Consider the following 14,432-nt stretch of genomic DNA (forward strand, 5'->3'; position numbering starts at 1 on the left):
TAAGACCTGATTTAAAAAGGTTTATTTTTCATTCTCTATAATCTACAGGTGTCCTTGAAAGTGGACTGCATATGCAACTTTTCCACACATTGATTTGGAGATATATAAACCTAGTGTGCCATCTGTGTTAAGCCTGAAATAAAGCATGCCATGTATTTATTTTATTTTTTTTAAATATATAGATTAGCTCCCGATCTAAAGCTTTAACCAACACCTGCCTAACTTCCCCTTCGTGTTTTACCCGAGTCCCCCTGCTCTCCCTGCGCCGTGGTAACGCTGGTGTGAGAGCTAGATTGGTTACCACATGGCTTTTATCCAAGTCGAGGCGCTTGAGAGTGGACCGCTTGGAGAGTGGGAGCGCAGTCGCAGGTTCTCCATCGCCTGGTGCAAAGAGCCACCGTCACCGCGCATCGTCTGGGATCTTCCTTTATATAGACGAGAGACTTCACAAAACCACTTCACTCAACGCGGATCCAGATTGTTCTCCCCCTTTTTTTCTCTCCTTCTTTTGCCCCCCGCTCTCCTGGTTGTTTTCTGCTTCTTTTTTCATGCCACCCCCCTGATCAGGCTTAAACCATCCCTGTGTTTTTTTTTCTTTTTGTAAAGGCGATTGTTAGTGCGCATCATCGCGGGAGCCAAAAGGAGGTTTGCCATTGTTCATTAGGAGACTGGTGAGTCTGACTTACATGTCTGTTGCTTTTCATTTGCATGATCGTTTTGTTCTTTGCTCCTCGGTTGACTGTGTTTCCGCTGTTTTGACTTTGAGTGAGTGATTCTAACTCCCTAACAAGCTGCAAACTTCCTCTAGGTGAGTAGATAACGATGGTTTTAACACATTTGAAGTTCTTTTTAGATGCAAAATGCTGTATTACAGTGAAGGCAAGCAAGTAGTTAGAAGGGAGGTTAGTGGCTCAGTTACATGCACAACAGAAATGCACAATGTTGTTGTCCTTCATCTGAATGAACAGTTCATTAGGAAGCATCTCCATCCATGCTGCTCCTTCTTTATTCACATTTGCAGTTGCACAATAAGTTGAAATTAATTGGGCTGCCTCACTCCATCCGAACCCTCACATACATATTCGATGGGCGTGGTTTTGCATTCATGGGACAGTCCCATTCACATTCAGATGTGCCAGGAAAATACAAGTTGAGACCATTTAAAGTTTTTTGATTATGAGGTCACCTTTCTAAAAAAAACAAAATCCTTTCTTTTTGTCTTTCTTTTCTCAGCGGGCTGCTGGAGCGTCATGACAGCTGAGAAGAGCGGGCCCGTTATAAACGGTAAACCAGAGGAAGGCAGAGACCCGGAAGGGTCCAGCTCCAGCCTAGACAACGGGGAGTACAATGAGAGGGGCCACTGGAACAACAAGATCGAGTTCGTCCTGTCTGTGGCCGGAGAGATCATCGGGCTGGGCAACGTCTGGAGGTTTCCTTACCTCTGCTACAAGAATGGAGGAGGTGAGGATGTTTATGGAGAGCATTGAGTCAAGGTGGCAGGAGAGGGTTTCGTGTTAGATAGCCGCCAGATAAGAGATATAAATAAGCAAATGTTATCTTTAATTTTCCGAGCAAAGACGTGAGACAAGTCCTCTTATCTTCTGCCACACTAAAGGAGGAGGTATCATCATTTGATGTCCTTCATTATTTCATTCATTATGCACAATCATATCAATAAGAGAGGGGGGTTCCCCTCATTAGACAGCAGCGCAGTGTGAAAAGGTCATCTTGCATCATGAGTCAAGCATCATAGTGACTTCCATCTGGATACATGCTGAACTTTTATGCTGCCTTACTCTAGTATGAATCAAGTGGTAATCATGCTCTGTATGTGTTTTTCCTTTGTGGCCGTAAAGGTGCATTCTTCGTCCCATATGTCATCTTCTTCATTTGCTGCGGCATTCCCGTGTTTTTCCTGGAGACTGCCCTGGGTCAGTTCACCAGTGAGGGAGGCATCACCTGCTGGAGGAAAGTGTGCCCGCTGTTTGAGGGTGAGAAAACACTCAGGATTTTAATAATTGAGTAGAAAATGAGAAATGAGAAATGAGAAATGAGGCGAAGCGGCCAAGCTGAGGAAACTCGATTCTTGTAACAGCATTTGATTTTCTTTATCGATGACCGTTTTCAGGTATCGGCTATGCGACGCAGGTGATTGAAGCTCATCTAAACGTGTACTATGTAGTGATCCTTGCCTGGGCCATCTTCTACCTCTTCAACTGCTTCACCACGGAGCTGCCGTGGGCTGCCTGTGGGCACTACTGGAATACAGGTAGGAGGAGGGAGCACAGTGGAATAATCCTGTGCATCATTTTTTGTTTCCAGAGAAAAGAAAAGAAAAAAATATGTACACCTAAAACTGCATCAAGCACTCAAAAAATAATGTCATGTTCATCGTGTTTTCACAGAGAACTGTGTCGACTTCTACGGAGAAAATGCCACCAACATCACAAACCCCAATGCAACCTCTCCAGTGATCGAGTTCTGGGAGTGAGTACATTTTTTAGTCCTTCTCCCCCTTTTTAATGTCATGTTCTGTCATGTTCATTAGACTTAAATCGAGACTTCGCACTCCGTTTGTGTGTACAAAGTCCCATCGGAGAGCAGCGATGGCTTTCATCTCTGTGCGTATAAAGTATTAACGCTCTGATCCCACGAGGAGATGGTTTGTCAGTTCAGGCATGTGTCATTGTCTATTGTAATGGTGGAAATCGGAGCTTCTGACAGCTTCAGCCGGTTTAACTGACCCCCCTCTAACCTTTCCCCCCAATAATTAGTCAGCTCTTTTCATATTTGTGTGTCAACAGGCCCTGGTAGGCCAGCTGTCTCCCAGCTAGAGCCATGTGTGTGGCAGCAGATCAGACCTCGTCAGTGTGTAATGCTGACCACACTTCCTGTCTCGCTGCCAGTGGCTGTCTAAACACTACTGGGTCTAATCTCATTTTGTTTCAACTAAATTATTCCGGCCAAATGGTTCAATTTAAATTCCGGTGTTTGCTTTCTCCTCTACATCAAAATTAAGTGACATGGTTTGTGTGAAACATCAGATCTGAGCCGGCAGCATATAACCCCGGAGAGAGACGTGCCCAAAGGAAACGGCCAAAGAGCCAAAACACCATGCTGCTGGCAAAAAATAGCAACCAACCAGGGTTTGTTTGACTCACGCCAAGAAACACTGTCATGTTTTTTTTGTACTGTACATACAGCAAAAACAGACATCAGAGCAGTTAGTTTAGAAAGCTGCATTTCGGCCATCGGTGGATCTTTATGTCGGTGCTCCAAAACAATGTTGCATGATTTAATCGTCTTATTTTTACACTTCAATAACACAGAGCTTATATATCTTTAAACAAGAGTTCGATAAAAGACGCACAAACAAACACATCTTTTGCTATATTTGTGATTGAGTTTTTCCACATCTGCAACATTATTAACAGTATATCACTAAAGAACTGATGTGTCCGGACGAGGTCTTTCTCAGGAACTAGAAAAACTAAATATTGGATAAAAGATGACATATTTTAGGAGGGAATAGAGTCCTTATTCCAGGAGTCTCTTTTATCATGAAGACACAATAACATCTTAATTTTTAGACTTAAAAAAATCCCACATGAGTATAGGAAAGGTAGACGTGTAGAAGATATCTAACTACTGCTTGGTTAACTCTAGTTTGAACAAATGCTGCTAAATATGACTTTTTATTCCGCTTAGAAACCTGAACACCTGCACTATAAACAGCATGCACGCGAGTTATAACCAAAAAGAATATGCAGCACCCATTTTAAAACTAATTTACATACTGTTGAGAACACACCTACGTGTATTTACACACATTAGCGTTCACATCTTGCCCTCTCGGCTGACCGGGAAGGAGGCACAGGGGGGCTGTGTTGGACCTAGCGTGTGGCCGGCCACCAAGAACATGTCACCATGATCAATGGCTGCTGGTCAGGAGCTCCGGGGGTGAAACCGGTGGCAAAGATTTGGCAGCAACATGTGGCCCTCGCTTCTCATCCTCCGTCAATGCTTTTGCCTGGCCACGCTTCAACAAACAGGAAACACACTGTTGATTCACCTCCGCTGCCGGCAAGCTGTGATGTCATAATCGGTGTTAGTGCGCCGACATGTTGCACCTACACTGCTATACCTGTAGGCGTTTTAAGTTGTAGATCTGTTAGAGGACTCAACTATAACAATCCCTTGATTAGATTTTCTTGGCTTGATGATGCTCTACTGCTGGTCTTCAAAATCAAGATCAAGGTATTCTTTATTAGTCCCAGAAGGTCACAGACAAACCTCTTTTTTACAGCAGCTGTATATATGGCCGCCAACCCCCTGCCGAGCTCCACAAACTCATCAACACGAAAGGAAGGGTGGCTTCTCTAATGTGGGAATAGTGCTAGCTCACATCTGTGGACCACAGCTGGTCGACACAGACTTTAACCAAACAAGGAGGTGAGATGGAATAAAAAAGCCCCTGAAGAATGATCTGCATGTTAATTCCAGGGGAACGAGTGGTCATTGAGTGTTCTGCTCAACTATGAGCCCAGATTGGGCTCATGGTGTTGTGGTGGATTTGTCAGGTAGCAGTCCAACTGAATGACCTGCTTTGAGTGATTTATGGCCATTGGGATGAAAAAATGGAAAGCGTAGCAAACTTCTTCCTGCCTTTTGATGTCAGCCTCCACCACCAAATTTCCAAGATGGCGACCATGCCTCTATTATCGAGGTCCGTCTTCTTCCCAGCTTTAAAACGAGGGGAAGTATAGGAAGCCTCGTGGTCAGAGGAGCCCTTCTCTCCTCACTTGCAGTTATCAGAAGATAGTTGAGGGGGCAGTGGAGCCACGAGTGGGAAGATTGTTGCCATGCCATCGTCATGTCGTTCAAGAGTGCTTTGTTCTACACAGAAGTACTTCCACAGTTACTGTCTACAAATTCACAGCCTTACGTTGCAGTAGCATCCTCATATTCAAGTGTCCAGGCTACATACCCGCCAATTCTTCAGACATCAAAAGTAGTTAGGATTTTGAAACCACAGTGGCAATCTCGTGTCCTCCCCCTGAAAAGATTTCCATGAAAACTTTCCATAAGAAACTGAATTCTTCTTTCCAGGACATCCAAAATGATTTCTTAAGTATTTCCTTATAAATTCTGCCATAAATCAGTAGAAACACAGGAGAATTGTGACCCTGGGAGGAAGTCAAGTCTGTTCAAGTCTGTGTTTGAGCTTCATCACAGGGACAGATAAATTAAAAATGTGAGTCTCTCAGGGAAAATTGGGAAGGTTAGCTAGTATGCTAGTTAGCAGCAGGATGGGGATCAGACATTATGCACAGAGGGAAGTTGATGTCACAATGCTCTGTCAGTCGCTGACAGAATTGGATGTATGCTTTGGTCAGGATGGCACTGTTTGATAGGATACACATCCTGAGAGTACAAGTTTAGCACGGAAGCTGTCTGAATGTACTCTCAGTATAAGAGGTATGCCAGCTAGCATGGCAGTCTTTTAAAAATGAGGACTCAAAGTGCTGTGTGGAGCTGGAGACCACATTAATTGGTATTCCTGAGGGACTTTGGTTAGCCAGCAAAAATGACATGAATATTTATAACGAGCAACCAAGCAAATATTTATTTTTCATCATCCTCCCTCTAAGTTCTAACTTATTTAGCACAGATTGCACTTAATCACTTTGAGCAAGAGCAACAGCTAAATGCCCGAAGACTGATCTCGGGGAGACTGTAGAGGCTCTACGTCTCGTGTTCAACACTGCTCACTAAGGTTTCCACATATGTCGCACAAGAGTACAGAACTAAACCATGTTGTAAATTGGTAATCGTCTCTGTTCTCTGCCTGTGCCCAATCAGGCGCAGAGTGCTGAAGATATCAGATGGTATTGAGCACATGGGGGGAATGCGCTGGGAGCTGGCCATGTGTCTCGCCCTGGCCTGGTTCATCTGCTACTTCTGCATCTGGAAGGGACCCAAGTCCACTGGCAAGGTGAGACGGACTAACGCGCGTTCACTGTTGTGTGTGTTCATGTGTGTTTGTGTGTGTGTGTGTGTGTGTGTGTGTTATGCATAAAGCTGTTACCACACCATCCAACTAACGATGGAACAAACTGTGTCTGAACATCTGAAACTTCGGCAACTGCCAGTTTTTATTCACTGAAGCGTTTTCAATTTCCGTCTTAAACGCTGAAACATCCACAAGACAAAGCACTTTTCCCCTTCTTGTCCTCAAAACAGCTCTCCCACAGGAAGCCTCACACATTCCCCCCTGCAAATAGACGACAAAAGGGGGGTGTCTGTACAACAAAACTCCAACTTTCCTCCCATCACCCTTACCATTCCTTCCTCCTCGAGGCTCCTCCAGCGGCTTGAGGAGGACAGTAAGGGCTCTGCATCTTTCGGCGCTCGGCCGCTCTTTAAGAAACTCCCCCCCTCAGATTCAATGAGCCAGAAGTAGAGTGGAGGGATAGAGATATAGTGAGAAAAGAGGGTGAGGAGAAAAGAAGGAAAGGAGTGTGTGTGTGCGTACGTGCGTGCGTGTGTGTGTGTGTGTGTGTATGTGTGTAAAAATTAATGGGCTCACATTCTACATGACGGAGGAAAAAAAAAAAAAACAACAACTAGGAGGCAATGCCTATATCTCCCTGAAGTGTCTTTTGTCTGGCTGTGAAGTAAGAGGGGAGACGGCTTCTTCTCGGCTGAGCTTTAGCAGCCGGTCCAAGATTGATTCCTGTATTCACTGGAGGAAAGGAGAGCGTTCATGAGGAGCATGCAGAGTGTATCCTCAGCCTCCGCCTCTGCTGCCTCTCTCTCTCTCACCGCTATGAGAAATTAACCACAGCTCACTTGTTGTGAGAGAGAGAGAGAGAGAGAGAGAGGGAGAGAGGGAGAGAGGCGCTTTCTTCTCCACAGACCCTACAGCCCATTCAGTTCCGACTCTGCTAAGCTGTTTGCTTTTGTTGTCCCTGTTTGCCGGCCATTCTCACATTTAAGCCCTCCTGTTAGATTTACGACGAGGCAGGGGCAAGTTTGACCAGTAAATTTGTGGCGGCTTAGATGTTTACCCGTGGTGAGCTGGAGGGAGCATGTGGAGCATCAAAAGTTCATGGAGAGATTGGATATTGTCCCTTTCATCTCCAGAGAGATGGAGAGAAAGAGCGAGAGAAGTTTTAGGATGTGCAGCCGTTTTATTTGACAAATTGAAGGAGGGATCTGCGGGGCAGGAGACCACTTTTTCCCACACTTTTCCCTGTAGGCCACGTTAGGATTAGTAGAGCTTAGAGTGGACAGTCTCATTATGTCTCCTTGCTGCTCCAACTTTTAGTGCAGATTTGATTTATTTTTTAACTTTTGATTCAGGTTTTGCAGGTAAAGGATGATCGAGCTTTAACTAGCATTTAAAACCAGTCCCCACTTGTCCCCATATCGTAACAACCAACTTCTCTGAACTTCTTCCCCTTAAAAACAAGTTTACATTCATGAAGCAGTTGTACAGTAATGCGACCAGGGTGTAATTGAAGTGTGATAATGCCTTTATGAGTGTGTGCTTCGGCCGGCATGTGTGAATGATCCACTTTATCTGTATTTGTAGTATGTGCACACCCATTTTAATGTTGTGAATGAACTGTGTGTGTGTGTGTGTGTGTGTGTGTATACTCCTGTTTGTGCTTCAAAGAACAGCACATTTTCCCACACTGCCAGCATCACTCCTCCGGGCTTCTCCTGTTTAAGAGACGGGGCCAGAGGAGCCTTCTTTTCTTTTCAGGCTCCTGGCCCAGCTCTGTTCTGTCCTGTTCTGTCCTCAATTGGACTTTGACTGGATGCCAGCGAGCCTGGGGATGTATGTTGCCCGCCTCTGCCTTCCAAGAGGCCAGGGTCTTTGTTCAAGCGGTTTCTAAGAGTCTTGAGATGTCGAGCACAGTTCTGCAGAACCTGAATGGTTCAATGAAAGATGGAGTGTTGGTTTGATAGTTAGCAAGCGCTAGCTACTGTACTGAAGGCATGTGCGATGTTCCCTATTGTGGAGCTGACTCAAGCACTGTGCATGATGCCCTACTAGGTGTATATATACTGTGTGACATAACATGAGTCCCACTGCAGGTTCCAACTTGATACTGCTGTAAGCTACGATGCAATATTCCATATGTCTGATGTTAAATGTAGCCTAATATAGTTGACATTTGGGCCTTCATTTCACAATTAGCATGACCAAAAACAAATTCACGGTCACAACATTATTGCAGCACCTGTAGAAAATTTGAAAAGATAAATCACCACCATCTTTAACTCTGTTCACTTTGTCTTTTGTTTAGTTTTTGGCAAATAAATTACACTTAAATTACAGGAGGAGGTTGGCAGAAAGATGGTCCATAATCATGACTAAACAAAAGTGCAAAAAGAAATCTATGGATAAATGCAACCAAATAAACTGAGAAATAAAAGATACACAAAGCCCAGCATCTGTGCTGTGTTGTGAAAATGTGCACAATAATATCATATATGTATTATTAACACTATATAAACACATAATTCTTTGAGATCGCGGTTATTATCAATATTGGTTTATCACAACACACCTAACTGATGAGAACATAAAATAGTCTTTATTCTTTAGTAAATCTTTAGTTTCCATTAGCTATGTTATTCCTTCAGAATGTGTATTCTGACATTATGAATTGTATTAATTTACAGATATACTTATGTTTCATGAAAGTCCGCCCTTTTATATGTTAACTGGACTGCTGGTGGATCTTTGTATCATTTGATTTTGAAACAGTATATCATTAGATATTAAACTGTGTCATCAGCTGATTGTCAATAGGTACCTCTGCTCAAATTGTGACCATACTGTAGACTGTCAACAACTTTAAGCCCATTACAACACAGCACAATTAGGTTAGAGTTCAATTTAAATGTAATCAACTCAGTTGGTTAGAAGGGATTATATAGATATGCAATGAGACTCATGATAAAAAATCTACTAATTCTGTTAAGAAACTCTGTAATCTGCTTAGATAAATGTCAAGAGATATCTAACCTACAGCAAGTTTGTTGATTTGTGTTTGATAAACACAATACAATACGCTAAGGATAAGATAAAAAGCGTTCATCTGACCTGACATGTGCAACCCTTTTGTCTTGTGACCCTCTATTATTCTTTTGAACCCCTTGTTGCAAGATGCGGTCGTACTTTGTGCAGAACTTGTGAGCAGTTGCACCAGAGAGTGATTTTCCACTCAAAGCAGTTCAAGGAGAGATGAACAGAGGAATCTATCCATTATAATTAATGATTTTGTGTAATAGCCACACTGTTGTAAGTAAAGCCTTACCGAAATCTGTGAAGCCCTGCTGGTTCATGCAGTTTGCAGAGGTGGCAAAGATCTCCACGTCAGCCCTGCAAGGTGTTTGTCAAAAATGTATCTTGAATATTACTGTTGTGTGTGTGCAAAAGCAAGACTGTAGTTCTGTCCTCAGTCTTCATCTTCCTCACTTATCCTCCCACTCTTCTTTCTCCTCCTTTCTGGACATGTGTTATTCAGATCCCTGTCATGTCCTCACACCTGTACATCTGATCAGTGGTTTGTTAATATAGAGCAGTAAGGATGGCACTGAAACAACAAGCCTTTTCCTCCTCGGTATTCTTTCAGTCCAGTTTATCTGATGTCTGTCCCATAGTCATGACGCCTTTTTTTTTTTAAAAGAGGGGCAGATGAGGAGGTGGCCATGTTGGTTACAGTCCAACACTGCGCTGTGTTATTGGCAGTTTGGCAGTATATCAGCTTATCTAAGTAACTACCCGTGAAAGTTCTGACAGTGACTCAGTGTTTCTCCTGTTATCCGTGCAGAAATTGATACTTCAAATCTGTGTGCGTTCTTACCTGCAGGTTGTGTACGTCACAGCTACGTTCCCTTACGTCATGCTGTTGGTCCTGCTGGTCAGAGGAGTGACACTGCCAGGAGCATACGACGGCATCAAGTTCTACCTCTACCCGGACATTTCTCGTCTCTCTGACCCTCAGGTAGGCTCGGACTCGCTGTATCCCCCCTCACCTGGTTCAGGGGTATGAAAGGATGTGCCTCCTTCAAAAATACCTGAAAATTAAGAGTGACATTGTGAGCTACACGTAAGTAAAGTCACAGGTGTTGCTACTTTAATTATCATGGCACCTGCAGGGAATTTCGATAGTGAGGCCGCCTTTTATTTGAGGGCGATGCTCTGACCGCTTTGAAAGTAACCAGAGGGGCAGTCATACGGGACAGAGGGGACACATGGTGTCACTCCCTCCTCTCCTTCACCTGTAAAACCTCAAACATCCAGACGTGTCATGCAGGTACTCTCCACATGCACAGTGTTGTCTGATGTACATCCGCTTTACTCACTGCAAGTCCTTTTGCCTCTGGTGCCAACTCGTATACAAGTATACGTCTGTAGTTATCTCAGTGCTTTTTCATCCCTGACTTAGTTAAGATATTTTACTTTCACAGTTCACTTTGCAAATATCATTAATACTGTATCGTTCATTTTTGTATGTATTGTTTTTAACATTTTTGATTCTTACAAATGTAGATAGACAACCGGTAGCATCGCTGGCTAGCCATACACTAGAATTAAGCTGCTATGGCTCTTAATTTACACTCTATGCTTGGGAGAGCTATCAAAAATGAAAGTACCGTGCAATAAAGCTCTGACCTCATTGCTGGATAAGGGATTTAAATCACAAACTAGAGAGAAGGGTGACTGTTTCTAGCTGACAGGCTAACCCCTAGGTGATTATATTTATGCTCAAAAATGCTAAAAACATGTTATACAAAAAAAAATTACAAACTATTAATAAAATATACAAAGCCAACTGTAAAATGTGAAGTATTTGAATTGAGTTAGTAAGAAAAAGTCCTAAGGTAGCCTTAGAAGTTGACTTTAGAGGTGGCAGCTGAAGCAAAAGGACATGCGGCTTGTAACTGTGTAAGTGGAGAATAAAAAAGTAAAAAAAAAATGTTGTATCACACATCGGCTGCAGGTGGCACGTATCAAGGTTGCAGAAGCTCTCACTGTCCTTGCTGCCGAGGGAGGACATCACGTCTGCAAATACAGCTCTACACTGTGGCGGCTACCTTTTTTTGCTGCTGGTGCCACATGTCACATCAAGGACACCCTAACCTTATATTAGATATTTTAAATGCTCAACATAATACATAGCTCGTTGTACCCGAACTACAAAATACTGTCTCTCATTGTGTTGACTCCCTTGTTTGTTTTGTTACTTATGATTTAGGCATTTCCAAATGGCAGTATGATGCTTATTTGATCAATTGCCTGGTCGCGCTGTCTTAAAACTGTGACTGTTTTGTCAGTTTATCTGAAAGAGAAGCAAGATACTAAAGTGAAGAAGGAGGGGTAAAAGACATGAGACTCATGGGGATGAATTTATACCCCTGCTTCATGCCCATGTCTGGAGCTGAGTAGCTGCCAGGGGGACAGGTGGTGTTTTTTTATTACTGTAATGCGATGGGGGATTTTTTTTTACACCTTATTTTGGCACATTATGCACCACAAAACCTTTCACATAAAACACACAGACAAAACAACTGCTTGTTTGGCCTTTTTTTATGCAAAAAGAAGCTGTTTACCACAAGCGTATTGTGGCAAATGTCTTAAAATAGAAATTCTTTCATTCATTTTAAACATTTGGCTGCATTTATACGTCCCACTGTAGCGGTGGGGATGCTACTACAGCTTAATATGGATTCACGATCCTCATAGCAGAGCTGGCACTTCAGTGCCAGTGATGGGATGGTCAGGGGTCAGGTATAGTGAGCTTTCAATACCCAGAGGGGTTGAAAGATCAGGATTTGAGGCTAATAGAGGTGGCGCATTAATATATGACTCACATAGATGGACAGACACACACACTCACACACACAGAGCAGACTGCTTGACCTCGTCTGGAAAAGGCAGACAGCTCGGGTCGCTAGGCAACAGTGTGGTAGAAAATGTCAGTAGATGGGGTGTCATGAAAATGTGAGTAGAGATAGATGAGTTGGAGTGAGACAGACAGACAGACAGACAGACAGACAGGTAGATCAATAGATTGATAGATAGATGGACTTTTTTGTATTATGACTTGATTGTGTTTATGTTGGGCATATAAAACATTTATTACATTTTAGTAACATTTGTTTACCCAGTTAATCATTAAAACAAATATAAAAAAGGCATACGTGCATTCATCTTTCACAATTGACCGTTCATTCAACCCTCTCCCCGAACAGCCATTGTCCAATAAAATTTTGGCAAATTTAACGTGGCCCGACAGAACTGTCACAATTTGGGTTTCTCTCCATGTTGAAGTGATGTTCACGGGACTGTAGTAAGAGCTCTGCAGTTAAACTACCTTTCTTTGTTTTAGCTTTGCCGAAAGCAAAAACACAAGAGCGAAACTGTAAGAAAGAGATTACACAGTGTGTTTGTCTTCTAGCAGACCAAGCTAGCAAAGGGCAAGGAATACCCTAAAAGTCCTGTGTGTAGGATTCAGGGGGATCTATTGGCAGAAATGGAAATATGTTACTCATAATTAGGTTTTCATTGTTGTATAATCACCTGAAGATAAGAATCACTGTGTTTTTGTTACCTCAGAATGAGACTTTTGTATGTACAGAGGGACTTTAAGAGAGGCAATAATGGGGCGGGTTGATGGTGAGGTGAGGGGTATTCAGTTGGTTGCTATCTGCAACCTCACCAAAGGATGTCACCACATCCTACACACTGGTCCTTTAAGATAACATTTAAAAGATTCTTGTTTTAAAAAGAGTAAGCTGCAATTAAACAATAGAGAACCAGAAACAGTGTTATCTACTGACTCATGAAGCTAACATCATTTTTTGGTTAGTTAGCTTCAGCTGATAAAAGCTACTGACAGCTGTTGTTTGACTGGCCAAAGTGGCAGTTGTAAGGTTAAAATGAGGGACTGCTTTTGTCTAAAATCAAGGACCACGTTGTTTTAAAAGTAACCACAATAAATTTGTCATGGATGTAAACAACAGCTGCAATCACCAACTGTAGTATAAGCTTATAATATAATATGTAATATGAGCTGGTAACAGGTGAGAATCTGAGATGGTAATTTGTGAGAATAGGAGCTGGTAGCAGATAGAAATGTAACGTCCTGTCAGACACTGGTTCTCCACACTTAGTACCAGTAAATATGTATTCTGGTAGGACATGTTAACAAACGCTTGCTCGGGTTTTTGTTGTCCTGCAAAAGTGACGATTGCAAAGCAGAAATCAGAACCTGCTTTTGTCTAAAATCAAGAACACTCCTCCAATGCTTGTTTTTTTTCTGATTACAGTTTGCATTATCCATTTGAAAATCAATGAAGATGCAATCATCCGCTGACATTTAAGGTGTGCTGATTGATTCACGATGTCAACTCGTGCTTTGGATAACATGCAAAGCTTAAAGCTAGGTCATAGGAGCACTGTGGTACTTAAACAAATGGCCCTACAGCGCTGGTTTGGACACGATGTAAGAATCAAAGCTGCTAACTGGTAAAAATAGGAGCTGGTAGTCGGTGTCACCAGTGCTAGCTCGTAGCTAGCCTACCAGCTGTCAAAATCTTTTCCAGTTGGAATGTGCTGTTCAAGAGCATAAATGTAATATTAGGACCAGTGATATCAACATATCACAGCATTTAAGGAAATGAAAAGCTCCAAATTGATCACTTTCATCTGTTTGGACTCACATCCTGTCCAAACATCTTTTTACACTTGGCCCATGGGGTAATAACATTAGTTTCCTAGAGATTTAGTCAGTCTATAGCAGCACAGACAGACATGCCAGTCTGTTTCACCCAACTTGGTGGCAGAAGGAGTTCCTCCTGGTGGGAAAAGGTGAGAACATATAATATCTCGCTATAATCCGAGCTTGGATCAAAAACTGCAGTTATAAGGACTTTATGAAACCTTAAATAAATTCTTGATAAAACTGTCTGTCACCAATTACTTTTCACTTCGATGACTGTGCATTTCAATACAAAAATTACTATGGAAGAGGCCGTCCAGCTGCGGCTCAGTGAGACGATTGTTGCATCTGTGACTCCAAAGTTAAGAGAAAGAGAAATACTGATACGGACAGACGGTGAACGAGACGAAAAAAGGGAGTACAAACAAAGACACAAACAGAGGCACAGCGAGTGAAGGAGGGTGATAAAGAAACGCTGCTGTTTGGCAGTGGAAGACATTACTTCTGACACCGATGTTAAATTAGCTTCCTCGGGGACAATCAGGCCTCTGTGCTGTTCACCAAGCGGCGTTCAGTGTGTGTGTGGCTGTCAGCCGCTCTTTTTACACCCCTGAACTTCATCATGCCTCCCCTATTCTCCTCCTTCCTATACCTTTCTCCTTCTGGCTGTCTCCCCCATTCTCCCCC

At 42.8% G+C, this 14,432-nt stretch overlaps 1 protein-coding gene across 2 annotated transcripts in view; it reads left to right on the forward strand.

The window, feature by feature from the left end:
* Positions 1-326: 326 nt before the first annotated feature.
* The window catches only part of slc6a11b (solute carrier family 6 member 11b), a 29,473-nt gene continuing 15,367 nt past the window's right edge, over positions 327-14,432 (forward strand). Inside the window, exons 1-7 of one of the 2 annotated variants that reach the window (XM_030420909.1) lie at positions 327-671; positions 1,234-1,461; positions 1,857-1,991; positions 2,129-2,269; positions 2,406-2,487; positions 5,863-5,995; positions 9,891-10,025. In XM_030420909.1, the coding sequence (XP_030276769.1) occupies positions 1,251-1,461; positions 1,857-1,991; positions 2,129-2,269; positions 2,406-2,487; positions 5,863-5,995; positions 9,891-10,025 (837 nt within the window). In that variant the 5' untranslated portion in view covers positions 327-671; positions 1,234-1,250. The other variant, XM_030420910.1, reaches the window with a different exon arrangement.

This window comes from Sparus aurata, chromosome 6 (genome assembly GCF_900880675.1).
Source record: "Sparus aurata chromosome 6, fSpaAur1.1, whole genome shotgun sequence".
NCBI classification, from domain to species: Eukaryota; Metazoa; Chordata; class Actinopteri; order Spariformes; family Sparidae; genus Sparus; species Sparus aurata.